This window comes from Parasteatoda tepidariorum, chromosome 10 (assembly GCF_043381705.1).
Source record: "Parasteatoda tepidariorum isolate YZ-2023 chromosome 10, CAS_Ptep_4.0, whole genome shotgun sequence".
Classification (NCBI taxonomy): domain Eukaryota; kingdom Metazoa; phylum Arthropoda; class Arachnida; order Araneae; family Theridiidae; genus Parasteatoda; species Parasteatoda tepidariorum.
In genome coordinates, this window is record NC_092213.1 from 51,329,357 (window position 1) to 51,348,296 (window position 18,940).

General features: G+C 31.5%; 1 protein-coding gene across 3 annotated transcripts in view; it reads left to right on the forward strand.

Annotated features, from left to right (window-relative positions):
- LOC107451127 (caskin-2) overlaps nucleotides 1-18,940 on the forward strand; it is a 338,548-nt gene that overhangs the window by 158,889 nt on the left and 160,719 nt on the right. For all 3 annotated transcript variants that reach the window (XM_016067122.3, XM_071186766.1, XM_071186767.1), the window contains one exon: nucleotides 17,587-17,684. In XM_016067122.3, coding sequence (XP_015922608.1) covers nucleotides 17,587-17,684 — 98 coding nt within the window. The remainder of the gene's footprint in view (nucleotides 1-17,586; nucleotides 17,685-18,940) is intronic.

Here is an 18,940-nt window from a genome sequence, read left to right on the forward strand (position 1 = left end):
ATATATGTGTTACCGGCAAAGTATGAAACTCCGGCATTGTATAGAATGCCTAGGCATTGTATAGAATGCCGGATGTTTTTAGGCAAAGTATGAAATGTGAGAATTATTACATACTTTCCCTAGGCATTGTATATAATGCCTAGGCATTCTATAGAATGACAAATGCTATTTAGGCAAAGTATGAAATAAACGTCCTGATGAGGTTATTATGCAAATGATGTGCATGTTACTGTGAATGACCGAAAACGGTGGTTGTTGACTTTCACCGGTGAATGTTGACAATCACATAGTCGCTGGTGAATGTCCGAAATATTTATTACATCCGATTTGATATTAATTTATTTGTGGATATAATTACATTTATTCGATATTTTACTTACTGACGATAGATTAGAAGAAACATCAGTGTTTTGGGAGTATCGGGCAAATGTATACCGGGCAATGGCACTTGACCTTAAAAAAATATTAGTGTAGGGTATACCGGGCAAATGTATATCGGGCAGTGGCACTTAACTAGACCTAGTATGACCAGATCTTTTGTAAATGTCCGAAATATATACTAGGTCTAGTTAAGTGCCACTGCCCGGCATACCCTAAACTTATGTTTTTTTAAGGTTCAGTGTCAATGCCCGCTATACATTTGCCCTGTATATCCTACACTGATGTTTCTTCTAATCTATCGTCAGTAAGTATTAAAATATAAGCATAAATAAAAAATAAGAAATTAACCTACTTGTTGCAACATGGCAGGCTTGAATGACGTTTTGAATTTGTCATTTTTGAATGACATTTTGAAGAATCGGAGATGTATTTCATACTTTGCCGGTGTCTCATTTGCCATTCTATAGAATGCCTAAACAATGTGTGAAATATAAATCATTTCATACTTTACGGCTAATTTCAGGCATTCTATACAATGCCTAGGCATTCTATACAATGTCGGATTTCATACTTAGCCGGTAACATATTTATAAAGAGAGAGAGATTGCTATGCTTAAAGTCGCTTATTTTTGTCACTAGATCTGTTGTTTTTTGTATAGATTGTAGCTGTATGTTTAGAAAAAGTATAGTTTAATGGATTACATTTCTTAAAAGCAATTACTGAAAGCATCGACTTTTTTTATTTATTCCATCAACTTAGACATACAAATTTTAATTTTTTTTTTCTGTATAAATACTAAATTGACGATGGTTAGAGAAGCAAATTTTAAAACCGTCGTTGAACAGCCGACCCAATTTTGGGGTTTACGACTACTAACGTCCAACTACGTAGCCTTGTAATTTTAAACCCAATTCAGAAGACAAGGGATGAATCAAGTATTGGGAGAAATTTGCCTTCGTGGAGAACTTTTTGAAGGAACTAACCCGCATTTGCGTTACGTGGAGAGGAGAACCACAAAAACCTCCTGGGGTTAGACTAACGGCAAGGGGACTCTAACCCATGATCCGCCAACCACTGAGGATATTTCACGTCAGCACTGTGGTCGGTGCAAGCCGGATGCGGAATTCGACCAGCTATCGCTAGGATTCGAACCCGATTCACCTCGTTTGAAGGCGAACGCTCTATCCCCTGATCCATCACGGCTAAGAGAAGCAATTTAGAAGATTATACTTAACAATAAATAAATGTTTCATAAAATCAGCCTGTGATTACCCACTTTGCGTTATACGTGCCATAAATTTTTGCAGTCTTCTTTTCAATCTAAATATTGTAATAAAATGTTACTATTCTAAGCCTTTCATTATCAAATTTTTTTAAAAATTTGTAATAAACAATCATATTTACCTTCAGTACATTAAAAAAATTCCCATTATTTTGCTAAATAGTTTTGCTAATTATTTAAATTATTTATTTATTCATTAGGAATTTAGCCAATTATTAGGCGTAGAAAAGCTAATAAGTAAGGCCCGGATTTTGATGACATTTGCATTTTTTTGTATTTTTTGCATTTTTGGACATTTTTTGTCTTTTAGAGCATTTTTTTAGATTTATAGGGCATTTTTCTTTAAATTTTGGGGCGTATTTTGCATTTTAATGCATTTTTTAATGTTTTTTGTTAATTTTTTCCAATTTTTATTATTTTTCATCAATTTTCATTATTGCACTGGCTTCCAAACAATGAAGAAAATCTATAGAATATTAACAGGTGAAGCAAAATCTTTTCAAATTGACGAAAAATTGTCAGTAAGTGAGACCGTCTTATTCAAGTACGCACTTAAAACATCAGTAGACGTTGAAAGAAGCTTCTGCAGGAATGAAAATTTACTTTCAGACAAGAGACGTTCGTTTACATTTCAAATTATCAAAAAACATTTAATAATCCAATGTAATTCTGATATTTAGTAATATTATGAGATGGAAGTTCTTATATCCATTAAAGTTTCTATACAAAATAAAAATATTTTGGTGTCAATATATTTTCCTTTTTTTGTTATTTTAGGATATAAAACAAATTTTTCAAACTTTAATGAACGTAGAACAAGTATTGCATTGCTTTATATTTTTAAATGACTTTATATTTTTTAAAGAGCAAAACATTTTTTTAATTCAATATTTTTACTTTATTTAAGGCATTTTTTGCGCAATTTTTGGATTTTTAAGGGCATTTTTTTGCCCTTTTTAAGGGCATTTTTTGCACTTTTTAAGGGCATTAGTTGAGACTTTTTAGGTCATCAAAATCCGGGCTCTACTAATAAACAAAAATAAGTGCAATAATTTAAAAAAATAAAGCAACAACATTTGAAACACGATTAAAGGGTAGATGGTTTATTCCACCTTTGGCAAATAGATAAATGAAAAGATTTTATTTATTTTATATACTCTGAGAGGAAATAGAAAACTTATGAGAAAAAGAATTTAAATAAAAAACTGATGCATTGAATTTGAAATTATAATTATTTTTCGACGAATCTTGCTATCCTACCAACTCCAATACCAACATTGAACTTGAACTATTGAACTCTTGTTATTTGTCAGCATTGTTCAATTTCTTCATTTTTATGCCCCTTTGTTCTTCTCTAATCTAATCAATATTTTTTATAAGATTGTCAAACACTGCTTATTAAGCTCTCAATAACAATAATAATTCTCACCTGAACACAAACAATTCACAACAACAACTTCTTTTGAATCCTAAACAAAAACAACTTTTATCATCATTAATTCGTTTAATATTAAGGTGTCAGCGCTTTTATCAGCAAACTTCAGACAAATTGCGCCCTATCTTAATTTGTCTTAATAAATGGAGTGATGTTTAGATAGTAAGAAGAAAAAAATCGCTGAACTTGTCATCTTCCATAATCTGAGGCAGCATTTCAGGAACAGTTCATAAAATGTGTCTTCTCGGTATGTAAGCACCCCCGGTGTCTTTATTCACCAAAAACGTTCTATCTTTTGTAAAAATGAAACCCCCTCCGGAGTTGTTATTCCTCCCTTTTTTTGTATTTTATTCATTTTATATTTGCCTTGCTAAATTTTTAATGTTGGGGACCGTATTTAAATTCAGTGGTGAAATATTGCCGTGTATGGAAAATATGTAAATTACGGATCGTGCGTCATTTTTTATCAGTTTCAGTATTTATCTTTTTTAAATTTGAATTCTTTTATGTCGTTTGCTTTTCAAACTAATGCTTTGGGCTCTGAATTCGACAATTTAGATATTTCTGAGATCAGATTCTTCTCTGACAAAAGATGTTTCTTCGTTAAGTTTTTCATTGCAGTCGCTAATTTATATTATAGTTTTTATATTTTGTAATATTGTTTCATTATTGTAACATATTAAATTTATGCCTATATTATTTGGTAAAAATTTTTATTTCAGTTGAACTAAAATTAATTTTTCTCCATGTGAAATCTTGAATGATTCTAATCCTCTCATTTCCAAAAAAAGAAGAAAATACTACTGCAAAATAGTTTAAATACCGTTGAATTAATAATCTAATATCTTCATCCTCAAACAAAATCGGATGTAAGTGATCGAATTGTATATTCTTATAACCACTACCAATGTTCAAATCCGTAGTCTTGTAATTTTGAGCCTGATCCAGAACACAAGGGAACTCCTGGTTCAAGTATTGAGAGAAATTTACCTTCATACAGGACTTTTTTCGATGGAACTGACCAGCATTTGCCTTTCAGGAACCTCTCACGGTTAGCCTGATGGCGAGGGGGCTCTAACCACTGATGGTATTTTACTTCAACACTGTGTTATCTGAGAGCCGGGTGCGAAATTCGTATTGACCAGCCGTAGTTGGGTTTCGAACCCAAATCACCTCAATGGGAGGTGAGCTCTCTGTTCCCTGAGCCACCACGCCCCATATAATTGTTTTTAAATTTTTTTTATATATATTTTTTAAAAACTCTCTTATTGCTCTATAATTGAAAGTGAACCGTGATGGCTCAATTTCAAGGAATAGAGCGCTCAAGGAATAATGGCAGGGAATAGAGCGTTCTCTTTTCAATGAGGGGAATCGGGTTCGAATCTCAGCGATGGCTGATTGATTCGAATTCCGCACCCAGCTTGCACCGACCACAGTGCTGGCGTAAAATATCTTCAGCGGTCGACGGATCATGGGTTAGAGTCCCCTTGCCGTCAGGCTAACCGTTGGATATTTTTTGGTTTCCCTGTCCATGTAAAGACTCAAAATTCCTTCACGAAGGCAAATTTCTCCCAATACTCTGTCCAGGAGTTCCTTTGTCTTCTGGATTGGGTTCATTCAAAATTACAAGGCTACGGAGTTGAGGAGGGGTAGTCGTAAACTCAAAATTGCGTCGCCTGTTCAACGACGGTTATGGAATAAAATATAATTGAAATTATATAAAAATCAATGAGCACTCTCGAAACTAAGCTTATCGTCTGGATGACACTACATGAATTAAGAATGAAGGGGAAAAAATGGTAGTCGAGAAGGGGCAAATGCATTCTCATGCGCAATGCAGGAGAAAGGGTTTTCTCCGATAGATGTCCCTCTTAAACGTCTACTGCCGATGTCGCTACAGGAGAGGAGCGGAACTGAGATCATTTGCTAGAGAATCGGAATATGAATGAAACAAAACTCAATGACATAAAAATGAGCTGATATATCAATCAATTTCGGCATAAAAGAATTTAAATGTGTGGCCAAGGTCCCAACAATGTGCGGCTATTGATGTACCAATCTTTTGATGGCGGACTTACAAAGCACCTTTACCTTCATTGGGCAAACCAGGATCACTCCGAAATTTAGATAAAAGAAACATGACAAATACGTCGTAACAAATTATAGTTACCGATATCGAGATAATTATTGGCAAAGATATTGTGAATGTCGTTAAGATATAGTGTCTAACCGTGACGGGACTCCTAATCCCTATTTTTATCTGGAATAGAGGAAATATTTTGATGTAGCGCTATGATTTCAACGACGCGTTAGCTTTTCAAGGCTAATACAAATGAACCTTGAAAAGCAGAGCTAACTACGAAAATATACGAAATGAATTGGTAGTGTTAAAGTATGTTATGCAATACTATAATAAATTTTCTCTGTTATTTTTTAATTGTGGTAAATTAAATTGTTTGAAATATTTTTTGTTCTTAATTTTTGTAATGTAAATATTATTCAATGTAAAATAATGTTATGTTCAATTGAGAAATATCGCTCTATATCATAATGTATATTTGTGTCCGCGATATTAAAATACTAATATCGCAAAGCACATTTAGATTTTAATAATTTTCCGTTGCTATTTTTTATTATAATTATGCCGAAAAGTAGAATTATATATAATATTCCGCAACGAAAATTTTGATAATTGCAAATGTTCTGCGTGTATTGTAAAAAATAAACACAAATTGTTCTGCGTCGTAATTTTGAGCACTTTTCTTTATAACGATTAAGTTGTAATTTTTTTAATAATTACAATAGGGAATAGTAAAGATTAAAAAAAAAAGATTAAAATATTCTTTTCAAAGTGCTTTTCGAATACATTTAAAATTCGGGATTAATTTATAATTAAATTATGTTTCAAAGATAAAAATTCATATTTTTCTTGCCAAAAAATAATTTAAAAATAAGCATCATTCACAAATATTACCGCTTTATCAATTTTATTAAAGCTCATTTACTTTTTTTTGAAAAGAAATAAAACATTTTCATAGTTAATTAAGAATTTCTTTTTTTAATAAATGTATTGTATACACATTCTAATTATCGTCACGGCGCGCATTTGTCTTTTTTTTTATCATTAGAGCATTTGCATAATTATGTTGTTGTAAGCAGTTTTTGTATTGTTGCTAGCGACATTTAAATCCCATAAGAAACTTGAAAATCGTAATTAAATTAAATTAGAATAAAGAAGAAGAAAAAAGTAGTATTTTTATAAGAATAACGATTTTGTATTTTTATAAAATTTATCACATTTTCATTTCGATTTGGTTTTAATTTAATAATAATGTATGATTTTCTTACATTCGATTTTATGATATATTTTTTCTCTTTCTGTTTTGTGTCTTAGTTTTTTACGCTTCTATGATTCAATTAAAATTAAATCTCTTACAAATTTAAACTGTCTTCTGATTAAAAAAAGAAAAACGAAACAGCTGTAGCTGAAGTTTAATTACATTTTCTTAATAATTTTCTTTAAATTATGGAATATTTCTTTCCTTTTGAAATTAGAACTATTTTAGTGGAATTCGATTCTTCTGAAAATCTATTCTTTTGCAATGGATTTTTTTTATACACATTGTTAGTATGAAAGACCAAAATTAATAACCGTCGACATAGTCTGGTGAATGTCAACAATCACGTGCGTAATGTCTGTTAAATATCATTAATTCTCACTTACACTGACAAATGTCGACATTCAGCATGCACTAACAGTAAATTTTGAGGAAATACTTTTTCATTTTTCTTACTCACATCAGCGAATAGTGACATATAGCAAGCGCTGATGTTGTATGTTGAACAGAATGTTTTGATTAAATATCGATATTTCTCATTCACATCAGCAAATGTCGACATTAAGCATGCACTAACGGCGATTGTATGAATTTTTTTTAAAAAATCATTATATTTTTGCTCACGTCAGCAAATGTTGACATTCAGCTTGCACTAACAGTGAATGTTGCGAAAAATCTTTTTAATTATTAATTAACATTATTTCTCACTCTAATAAGCAACTGTCGACATCCAGCATGCACTGGCAGTGAAAGTAAAAGAAAAACGATTTTTTTTTGTAAAAGTCAATATTTCAGCTAAGCCTTATCCAAATTCGACATTCAGCATGCACTAACGACGAAAATTCTTTTTAATTTTACTTCTCATTCACATGAACACCGACATTTAACAGGCACTGACGTTGTATGTTGAACAAAATTTTTTAATTAAATATCGATACTTCTCACTCACATCAGCAAATGTCGACATTCAGCATGCACTAACGGCGAATGTTGTGAAAATTCTTTTTAATTTTAATTTTCACTTACATCAGCAAATGTAGACATTCATAATGCGCTGATGGTTAAAAGTAGGATATGAATTTTTGTTAATTATGAAAATTTAGCTTTTTCATTAGTAAATGTCGACATTCAAAGCAGATTGAAGGCAAGGTCGGAAAAAAAATTAATTTTATGTAATATTGACAATCAATGCATAGAGGAAAACGATATTTGCCTGAGTAAATAAATAATATTATAAGTAAAATAAAAAATAATAAAAATCTTTCTGGCGCACACCAAAGGGACTATGTAATGTCGACATTCAATAGATTTCAGAGTCAGTCTTCTAGTTTCACTTATGCTGTACTTCTTATTTGAAATTTTGATAAATTAATGTTATTTTTTATACATCAATATTTTCCGAATGTATGTAAATATTATTGAAACATTTATCCCATGATAAATATTTAAAGAAAAATATTATTGCTGCCAAAAAAAAAAAAAATAAAGAAAAACATACACAACAATATTATTATTGATTCCATTCGAGTTGAAATAGCATTTATAATCTTTAATTAAATATTTGAAAGGTTATTTTTTCTTGTTTAAAACACTTGTAGTGGAAAATTGTAATTTTTTACATTTTAAGAGATCGAAAAGGAAATCAAATGTTTCATAGCTTGGGGTGTGAACTTTTTAGAAATTATTTTTATGCTTTTTACAAAATCAATTTTTTTGAACCGATTTGCATTGCTAGCTAACCTAGGAATGATTAATTTTTAAGTCTCTCTTCTATGTAACGGCACACATAGTAACATCAACTTAAATTATTATTATCATTTCAAAAAATCAAGATTTAGTGATGCGTATGCGTACCATTGGATAGGAACCTCTGATATAAGATAAGGAAAATGTCCATATTAACAAAAGTTAATTATTATTAAATTTTGAATCATTGTTTGTAAGAGATGAAACATTGTTTTAGTGGTTTATCGTCCAAATACACACGCTACATGTCTTCAACGAGTTATAACTGCTTATAAAAAAAAAAGCTATAAAAAATTTAATTGCATTTTTTAGTTATTTTCTTTAAAGTGTGTGAAATTTATTCTTTTTGGAGTTTGTAGTCGGCCCCTATTCCGTTGCTTCTCCTTTCTTTATCAGACGTTGAACCTGTCTTTTCAATGCACAGCCCTCATCTTACTTTATAAGAGCATAAAAACCTGACGTAGCACCAGCAAAGAAACCTCTCAACTCACCCCGACACACCTTCCGTCACAGTTGTGCACCTCATTTCACTTTAGGAACCCTATGTTCCTCTTTCTTTATTCCCCTTCTGTTTTTCTCGGAATTGAAAAGTAAAGAAAAAGAAGATTGTATTCGAATTCTCTCTATTATAGCCCTATTAAGGTCAGCGTTTGGCAAAAAGAACCCCATAAATAGAAGACCATTGTTCGAAATGCGTCAGATGTTGTGATAAATCTGGCATCTAGATTTGTGTGCCGATTATAATGGATTTTGATAAATCTCATTAGCGGACACCGAATTAATTTGTACGATCGTCTGCTTTCGTTCCCGAATGAGCCCGCAACCGTACCGATCGATTCGAATTTAGAATGATGTATGGAAGTTGATACTAATCTAGGAACGTTTAACAGAGTGGTTACCGTTGTTGTTTTCGAAACATCTCATAAGATAAGCCTTATTAGAGGATTGTGTCGTGCACGGAACGGATTGTTGCCAGAATCGTGTTAACTGATAATTGGTGGTAGATCCTGTTGATGGATCTATTGATCTGTGGAATGCTTGTAACAATAGAAGCATCGATAATAAATTATTGGGTGCGGCTTGGACACATGAAAATCGTTAATAGTTTTAAAATTTAAAGCACTTTAGTATGTAATCTTCCGGGAAGTTGTAAAAGGAACTCAGTAGCTTCTTGAAGATTTTAATCTTCGAGTTTTATTGATTAACCTGGTTGATTCTTAAATAGAAAAAAAATTAAATGCATTTATTTATCATACAAAACTTATTTATCAAAATTACGGGTTCATATAATGCTTAAAATCTGGCATCTTTGTATTTTGATCAAAGTCTTGTTTTAAAATTTCAATTTTGGTATTATGTTCAAAATTTAGCGAATCCATTAAAGTGTTAGTGTAGAAATAACGAAATTAGATCGGTTAATTTATTTTTCCGATTATTGAGAGCAGGCCTTAAGCAGATTTAGATACCGGATATTTTACTGTTGTGGAAGAAAAAAAACTCAGCTGACTCTTGTAAACTAAATATTGGATAGATAAATAAGTACTGTTTAAAAGTAACATTCACAAATTCTTGACTGTTAAATTGTCCTAATAATTTTTTATGCTACCCCTTATATAATGTATTTGGACTCGTCCTTTACGCATAATTTAAGAACAAGGAATTTTATCTGTCTGGAAAAATCAGAGACTTTAATTAAAGTTTCCAAAAGTTAAGGAAACTAAATTAATTTGAGTTTGAGGTACAAAGAAGTTCAATATTTTCCCCAAAATTAATTGATTTTGTAATAATTTTTTACCTTTAAATGCAAGCATGAGTGTTATGTAATATATTTTACAAAAAGGAATAAAGCGTGTTTGAAAAATTAACAATAAAATTTATGCCACTGGTAACAAAAATCAGGAAAATTCAATAAAATCAGGGAATTTTTCTTTGTAAGCATTTGCGTCCCCCCCTTTTTTTTTTTGTTTTATTATTATTTTGTCTTTCTTTTTCATTTATATGGTTGAAGTAATATAAATTTTAAGTAAACAAAAGTTGAAACCTCTGGAAAACTCTTATATCTGTCATGGAAATTGAACTAATAGAACAGAATTGAGCTAATAGAATAATAAATTGCTAACTACAATTACATTATTTTTTGTTCGTTAGTTGCTATTTCTTTCAACCATATTATCTTATTGACTAACTGATATTATAAGCTAACTACAACCGAATAAATCTAGCTTTTAAATAAATAAATAATATTCAACGAAGCCCTTCAAAAGGTTTGGAAAGCCTGAAAATAAAGTACTCAAAATTTTACACGAAGAAAAATTAATTATAAGTTCTCGAATTTTGAACCGTACAAATGTTCACCGATTGATTTATAAGTTAAACTATCCATTTAAACATAGTAAGTAGGGTTATTTGATTTTATTATTTTGTTTTTAGTTATATATAAGCTCTTGATTTTTACCATTTGACAAAAAAGCGCCTTTGTGGCAAAAACTAATTTAGCATATTTAAACCCATAATTTTGGTGCTGATGAACTTCTCAGTAAAGTAATTTTCCTGCCGCAACCCTCTCAAAGAGCTTAATCACCTTTAAAAAGTTCAAATGTCACACATTGTTCCCATGTTCTTATGCATTGTTCTTTTTTCTGTTAGTCTCCTACACGCCTTGCTTTTGTTGAACTTTCGAACTTTGTGGTGCGATATCTCCTGTCTTCAAATAGTATTAAAAAAAAAAAAAGAAGTCAAATGTACTTGTTGATCTGTATAATCCCTACCTTAGCTCTAAATTTTATCCAACTTTAAGTGCCAATCAATCTTCCGACCCACGCCAACTTTAATGGAGTTTAGAGAAAGAAAAAAAATAGCCTATTTCTGGGTTTGAGACCCTGGAAGCAATCTCAAGTGAGCAAATAATCTGAGCTTGTTTGTTCGGATGTGGGTGGGGACCTATTAAGGTTTTTATCTCAAATGGAACTTGACCTTACGTGATTAAGACCCGACCTATTCCATGTTTTTGTCACTTCTTGAAAATGTGTAACCTCATCTAGGAGGAAGAGGCTCGTGGAAGGGCTCCTTTTGGTGAAAGTTCGCTGACTTGCTCACACTCGTTTTGTCTACTTTTTTTTAACTGAAGTTAATTTTTATGGGCAGTAGAACCTCGATCATCCGACACTCTAATGTATGACATTCTTGGTTATCCGTCACTTCTTTTGACTTGCAATCAAATATGTGGCTCGTGAAAGGGGTTCCTTTCTTGCAGCAAGTTCGGTATCAGAAACTTTCTAGCTCGGTAGCGGGCGCTGCAGATTATTACAGCTTTTGCAGATTGTTTTTCATCTAAGTTTTCTTTTTACTTTTAAAAAGCAAGTAAGCGATGGGGGTTTGCAGAGGCACTTTTTTTAAGACATCTCTAAACTTGTTTGAAATAAAAATTAAAAAGTTGAACTGCGAGAACTTCGCAAAGAACAAAAAGTAGAGATTTTTTATTTTCCTCTCACTTGTACAGGTTAAACTGTTGAGAAATTTATCACATTTTTTTAGTATCGTTGTATTAAATTCAATTTATGTTTAAGCAAAACGAAATTTTAATGTACAATTTTTAAGAACCTTTTATTTCCAAATTTTGCAAGTGTCAGTATACATGAACTAACTTTTTTACTTACGTATAGAGTCCTCTTAACATTTCATGCTTGCATACTGCCGCCTTTTTCAACTAAAATACCATTTTTTAATTGAAGCTATAGGGTCAAAACTTCATTAGGGAGAAAACTCAGTTAAAATTTTGAACAAATCATTCTCGGTATTTTCGACTCCTGCGTCAACTCCCCTACGTTTACCGAAGTTGCGACTGATATATAGCACATAGACACTAACTCTGAAGAAAATAGGAAGATTTGATTTGATACACAATATTTTTAACAAGGCAAAAACTTACTCTCAACATTTGGTCGCAAATCGCTAATTGGCGAGTGGAAATTTTGTGCCACGCATTAACTCATAGAGAATTGTGATAATCTTTAATCTGTAGTGTTTTAGCTTTTGAAATCAGTTCTACGCTTGTTATTACTTTAGTTTTGTTAGTTTCTTTATGTTCATAACAGTTGAAAATGACTAAATAATGGTGGAAATTTACACACACATTTTTTTCTTCTTACATCTTTGTATTGTTGTCTGTGTTTATATTACAGTATTTGTATTACAATTTTTTAAATTCAAAGCTTACATTATTTTCCTATAATTATATTATCCATTAGATAAGCTTTTCTCAAATTTATCCAATTTCTCAACTTAACTTTGACAAATAATAATTGTGTCGAGGTCGTTTTTCTATGCTCAATCAATAATAAAACCAATATAAGCTACGTGGGGCATTTTTTTAAAATTTCTATTTCAAAAATATCGACTATCATTAAGCACAAAGAAAAATTGAGATTTTAACACACATTTGATTTTTCATCTTGTACATACATTTTCCTAGTTATTATAAGTTTGTTAAATTTTTCAGTTAATTAATTTTCGTTTGAATAAAGCGCAAAACAAATTGCTAAACACGAGTTTAATCCGTTTTAGAACGTTCGTGATTTATGTACACCCAAGTTCGATAAGTTGTATTAAATACAAAACTCAAATATTATAAATATTCAAACATTTGTGTTTACTTTGGTCGTCAAATCCTTCGACAAACCTTCTAAAATCCCTCACACACAAAAGCTGACTTGGCGAGAACTGGATTATTAATCTACTATCAAATCCTCTTATTCCTAGGAAAAGCTTCTTTCCTCAACAAAGGGAAACTCATTGTAAAACACGGCGCACAAAATTCATCGGACAACTATGAAGTCGACTATATTAGTTTTGTTGTGTTGGCGCATTCTTCGGATATTTTACTACGAGACAGTCTGAAATATTCTGAAAAATATGGCGAAAAATCTCATAGAAACGGTATTTCAACCTTTCGCACGCCACATACCAGACAATTCTTTGCGTCTGGCCGTATATTTCACTGCAAGGTTTCCTGTTCGTGTTTATTGTTTTATGGAATTCTAGATGCCCTCGACATTAAATGTGACTTCTAGATTTATTCTCCACAAGAATCATTTTATGTGCGCTGGACATGCTATTTAATGTCATTTTCTAGATTTTAAACTCTGGCGCAGGAAAACATCTATTTCGTGGTGTTTTGTAATTAACTACAGGACTAGTATTTGTTGAGAATAAACTATTTAGATATCAAAAAAAAGTTATTTTAATTTGTTATTTAAATAAATTTCATTTAGTATTCTTTAAAGGAAGTTTTTTTTTCCTCTCAGAAAAATGCTCTGTTGTAAGTAACAAGTTAAAATGAAGCAGTTTATGGTTACCGACGCATTAGGTTTGAGGAAAAAAAGGTTTCTAAAGTCCGGCCCTCGGCTTCTAACTAAAAACTTACGTCAATATTTATACATTTCCCGGTTATATATTTTTTTATAATCGTCGTTGAACAGCCAACCCAATTTCGGGTTTACGACTACTAATGTTCAACTCCGTAGCCTTGTAATATTGAACCAAACCAGAAGACAAGGAAACTTCTTGATCAGTACCCCCAGAGGTATTGATTTGTTATGGGAACATGGAGGACTTTGCAACGTGTCCAGGAAACAGACAGATTTAACGTGTATCAGTCACCATTTAATTAATACACGGGGAGTCTTCGGCCGGCTGGGATCGAACCCACGAACTCTTGGACATGGGCCCAGTGCCCTACCAACCAAGCTATCCCTACCTCCCCTGTTATATATAAAATTTTTTGACTTGTACATTTCTAAAATATAAAATAAATAAAAAATGGACTGAAAGTGTTGTTTAAAAAAAATATAGCGTGGTGTCCCTCCGCGCGGAAGAAGTGAAACTTCGTAATGTGGAAATGAAAATAGGAAGGGGTAGAAATTGATTTTTGGTGAAATCATATTGTTTCTTTAAGACAAACTTCATTAACATTGCTTACAATTCACAATTGATCGCATCTTTTAATTATCATTTTCGAATGGAGAAATATCCAAATCTATAACATTTGTACAATGGGATTCTGGTAACTAAAGTAAGATACGAAATGTTTGAGTTCTATTTTTTCAATATTTCTTGCAAAAACTGCATCAATGCTAGTTACCCCTTTGGTTGTTGGATCATTCCTACCATTTATCATTTCCAATCCAAATTTGTCTTTAAGGAAGGTTGATAATGTTTCAGCTTCAGGTAACGAGAAATTCACATTAAAATCTCCTGCAAGGATCACAGGCCGCTCGTTAAACGTTTAACGCAACCTTGTTAGAAGTCGCATTAGAAGTTTCACTTCAAAAAAAAAAAAAANAAAAAAAAAAAAAAAAAAAAAAAAAAAAGCTGGGGCTTAGAGAGAAACTGATTGCTGATTTGATATCAGTGACGTTAAAATATCCAAGATCTGTTAAATCTCATGCAACAGGGAAGAAAAAAAAATATATGTGTTCCTCTGTTTTAACTCTACTTCTCTCTCTTAGATGTAAAAATTTATAAATTACTTTCGTTCTTTTTTTTAAAAGAAAAAAATGTATTTAGCAATCATCTTGGTGAAATTTGAATGACACTTGGAAACAGCAGTTTGCTTGCGCTTGATGAATTAGACCATATTTGTCAGGATCCTCTCTCCTATTTGCGTAACGAGCCATTTGTAAGTGACGGGATTTTCAAAAATGAATTACATCTACATCTAGGAAAAAAGTCTTCAAACAGATGTTTTAGAACTAACATACTCTGCAGCACCTTAAGAAAGCCTTGTAGCAGAAGTTCTTGTTCCAAAAATAGAGATTTGTTTGCTTTTGCGATCTGTCTACGAAGCGATAAAAACAAAAGGTGCGAAGAAACATTTCCATAGAATGTCGTAATTTTACCCTTTGTATATACGACTATGTCGGGTTCTCTAAATACAAAAACATGTTTATTCCAGATTTTTATTCCTCGGGGTTTTGTCTCTGAAGCACCCTCTTCCAAAGTTTAGGTATGTTTTCTTTTCCGGTGAAGTACCAGAAATTTCGAGAAATTTTTCCACTATTTTATTTTTAGACTCGTCTTAGGTGATGGAGCAATAGAAACTAAGCCTTAGAGGCATTAAGAAACAAAATACGACTTGGAGCTTTGAAAATGTGCTTGTGCAAGTCTCGCTGCTGCGTTTAAATATTTATTTATTCTATTCTGAAGGAATTCAAAAATAGCTTTTCTGGCTATAGAAGCTTTTCAGAAAATGTTGTTTGTGGAGTGTTATTATTTTCTGGGAAATAAATTGTGATGGAGTGATGGAATTTGTGATGGAATTATTTAGAACAATTATAATTGGAAATTTGAAGTTTTATTTACTGCTGATTAACACTAGAAATCCTGAAACTTAGTTTATACCTATATTGCCCAAAAGCAGTCAAAATGACTAGATTGTAAAAGAATAAATAATGTGTAAAGAACCTTGCTTAAAATTAATTTTTAATATTTTTTATATTATTTACAGTTATATAACAAGTTATTAGTAAATATTAACAATAAAAAAAGTATATGTTGTACAAAATTCTAAGAAATTGTTTCATTACATACATCATTGTTTTTCTAATTGAAATTAAAAGCAGTCAAAATGACTTCCTTAGGCAATCTAGTGTTAATAATAAGTGATAATTTTTTAATGCTGCTTTGAATTGTTTAACTTTGCTTTGCTTCATGAATGAATATTTTAATAAATTCATCAATTCCTCTGCGAATGTTAGTGTGATCGTAAACCTTTAATTGTTCTTTTTTTATTCATCTTCTTCATTTGCGGCCTATTTATAAACTTTTTTACGATAATTCTTTTGGATATTAAGTTTACATATATTCTAAACACACTTAGTTCCATTGTTTTAAAATTCTGTTTTGCAAACCTTATAAACATTATAATAAGACGAAAATATTATGGTTGTATGAACTAAACAGTTTTATTAATCGATATCAAATATAGTAGAAAAGTTTGGGGAAACAAGCTGCTAATAAATGTTTCGAAGATAGTGATAAATTAGTATATACAATAATTTCAGAAATGGGTGATTTAAAAAAGAAAAACCTTGCTATAAAAATTAAATCCGCGATCCGGGTTTTTCTTATATTAATATTCTAGTTTAACCGTTTGTGATGTGTTTTGTTGATGTTACTGTGAATAATCGAAATAGGTAGCTGTTATCTTCTACCGATGAATGTTGACAATCACATAGTTGCTTTGGTAAATGTCCGAAATGTATACTAGCAGGGGTCTGTTTAGAAGAAATTTGGGTCCGTTAACGGACCCTTCACGAAATATCTTTTCATAAAAACGGACCCTTCACAAAATATTTTAACTTAAAAACGGACCCTTCACAAAATGATTTTTCTTTCAATCGGACCCTTCACAAATTTGTTTATCTTCATTATTATTTTGTTAATCGAATAAACCCTTTCCAGGGCAGAAAACAAGAAAGATGGATGTAAATGAATTAAGTTTTGTCTTCAGTAGACGATTCTTCCATTATTCGTCCGAAATTAATATTCTGCGTTCAGCAGTATAGGCTAAATACCAAATATTTGTATGTTGCATCTCTTATTTAGAAGCAGCAATTGTTGTTTATTTTTTAAAATTTAATTTTTTCAATTATAATTTTACAGTGTTGAGCATAATCTTGTATATCTTTACAATTTAAAAACTCTTTGTAAAAGTTTTTTTTTTTTTTTGCAATAACGGACCCTATTTGCACAAATTCGTAACAGCGGACCCTGGTTGAAAGAATGTGAGTAATTTTTTCACAATTTCACGAAAAACGGACCTTTCACAAAATGTCTGAACAGACCCCTGATACTAGGTCTAGTTAAGTGCCACTGCCCAGTATCTATATACATTTGCCCGGTATACCCTACAATGATGTTTTTTTTAAAAAAGTCAGTGCCACTGCCCGGTATACATTTGTCCGGTACTAACAGATATTAATATATGGAATAAATATAATAATATCATCCAATACATTAATATCAAATCGGATATAACAAATATTTTGGACATTCACCAAAGCGACTATGTGATTGTCGACATTCTCTTGATTTTACTCATTCATAAGAATTGATGGTTGAGAGCTACCATACGATAGCAAAGAGTTAAATTCTATATATTTAGCAGCGTTTGTACTATTTACTACGTATTTGTGTAAAGTTTTTCTTTCCTCTTATATTTGATATTATTAAATTCTAATAAAATTGAATAAATGATCTTCTAGTGTAAAATCTTGATGGTGCGAAACCTGCCTTTTATTTTATTTCAATATAAGTAAAATATGGCGACTATCTTTTTTGATAAAAGTATAGTCTGCGTCTGTACAGTAAAGATTATTAAAAAGTCTCATGTTTTCTATTGCAGTATCTCGAGTCTTCACCAGGCGGCTCTCATGTGCAGCGTTCCTATTATCCAACTCCTTCTTGATGCCGGTGCTCAAGTAGACATCAAAGATAACAAAGGTAAAATACCTTATACGAAATTTTTAATGTTAATATTTTTTTTGATTAATAAACTTCAAGCAACCATTTTTTTTTCAATCAATTTGCATATTTTTGGCTTATTACATTTGTCATTGTGTTACAATTTATTATTTTGAAAGTATTGCTTTCTCAAATGGCTGATAAGACAGTTGTTTAGGAAGCTCGCTTTTTTTTTTCTCTTATAAATTTATGATATACTACATAAAATCATTCTTGAGCAATTGTTTTTTTATGCAGTTAAAATAACTGGTTGATAACCCTGGTTAAAATAACTTCGTTTAAAGCTGCTTTTGTATTTTATTTTTCTTTGTACTTATAAAGAAACAAAAAAAGAAAAACCCATTTATAGATGTATCCCAAATTCTGACATTCGCGTAATTACTGCACTATTTCCAATGTTTATTTTATAACCGCCGCTTAACAGTAGACCCAATTTTGAGTTTACTACTACTGATGTTCAACTCCGTAGCCTTGTAATTTTGAACCCAATCCAGAAGACAAGGAATCTATTGGACCAAGTATAGGGAGAATTTCGCCACCTTGTAGGAATTTTGATTTAACTAATCGTTACATGGAGAGAAGAACCACGAAAATATCCCACGGTTAAAAGGAGACTCTAACACATAATCCATCTACCATTGAAGATATTTTACGTCAGCACAGCGATGCGAGCCAGGTGCAGAATTCGCTTCAACCAGCCATCCCTAGGATTCGAACCCGGGGTACCCCATTAGAAGGCGAGCGCAGTAAAAATGTTGTGTCCTGTGAACTTCAAAATTTATGATAACAGTGTAGTTCGACACAGTAATTAAGAATAATAAAAAACACAAAGTTTTTCCGAAATTACGAAAAAAAAATTTAACTACATATGACTCGTTCACTTAATCAACCTATATTATAAATTACTATTTATTTATTTATATTAATAAAAAAATATTATGAAGAAAAAATAATGTACAAAAGCACACCTTAAATTAAGCAAGGAAGGAGGTCAATATTTTTTTATTTTTTTTTATTTCCAATGAGCTGCACTATCGGTCTTGCCGATGAGCAGACCTAGTGTGTTCTCCAGACGTGGTATCCACTCTTTCAGGACCACCACAATGGGTGAGATACCGTTGGTCATGTTAATTTGAACGTCTAGTTTCTGCCACACTAGATGGCAGCACCGAGACTCTATTTGGATGCTAAAGTGCACTAGGAATTTAATTTTGCCGGAAATGCCAAGAGCCAAT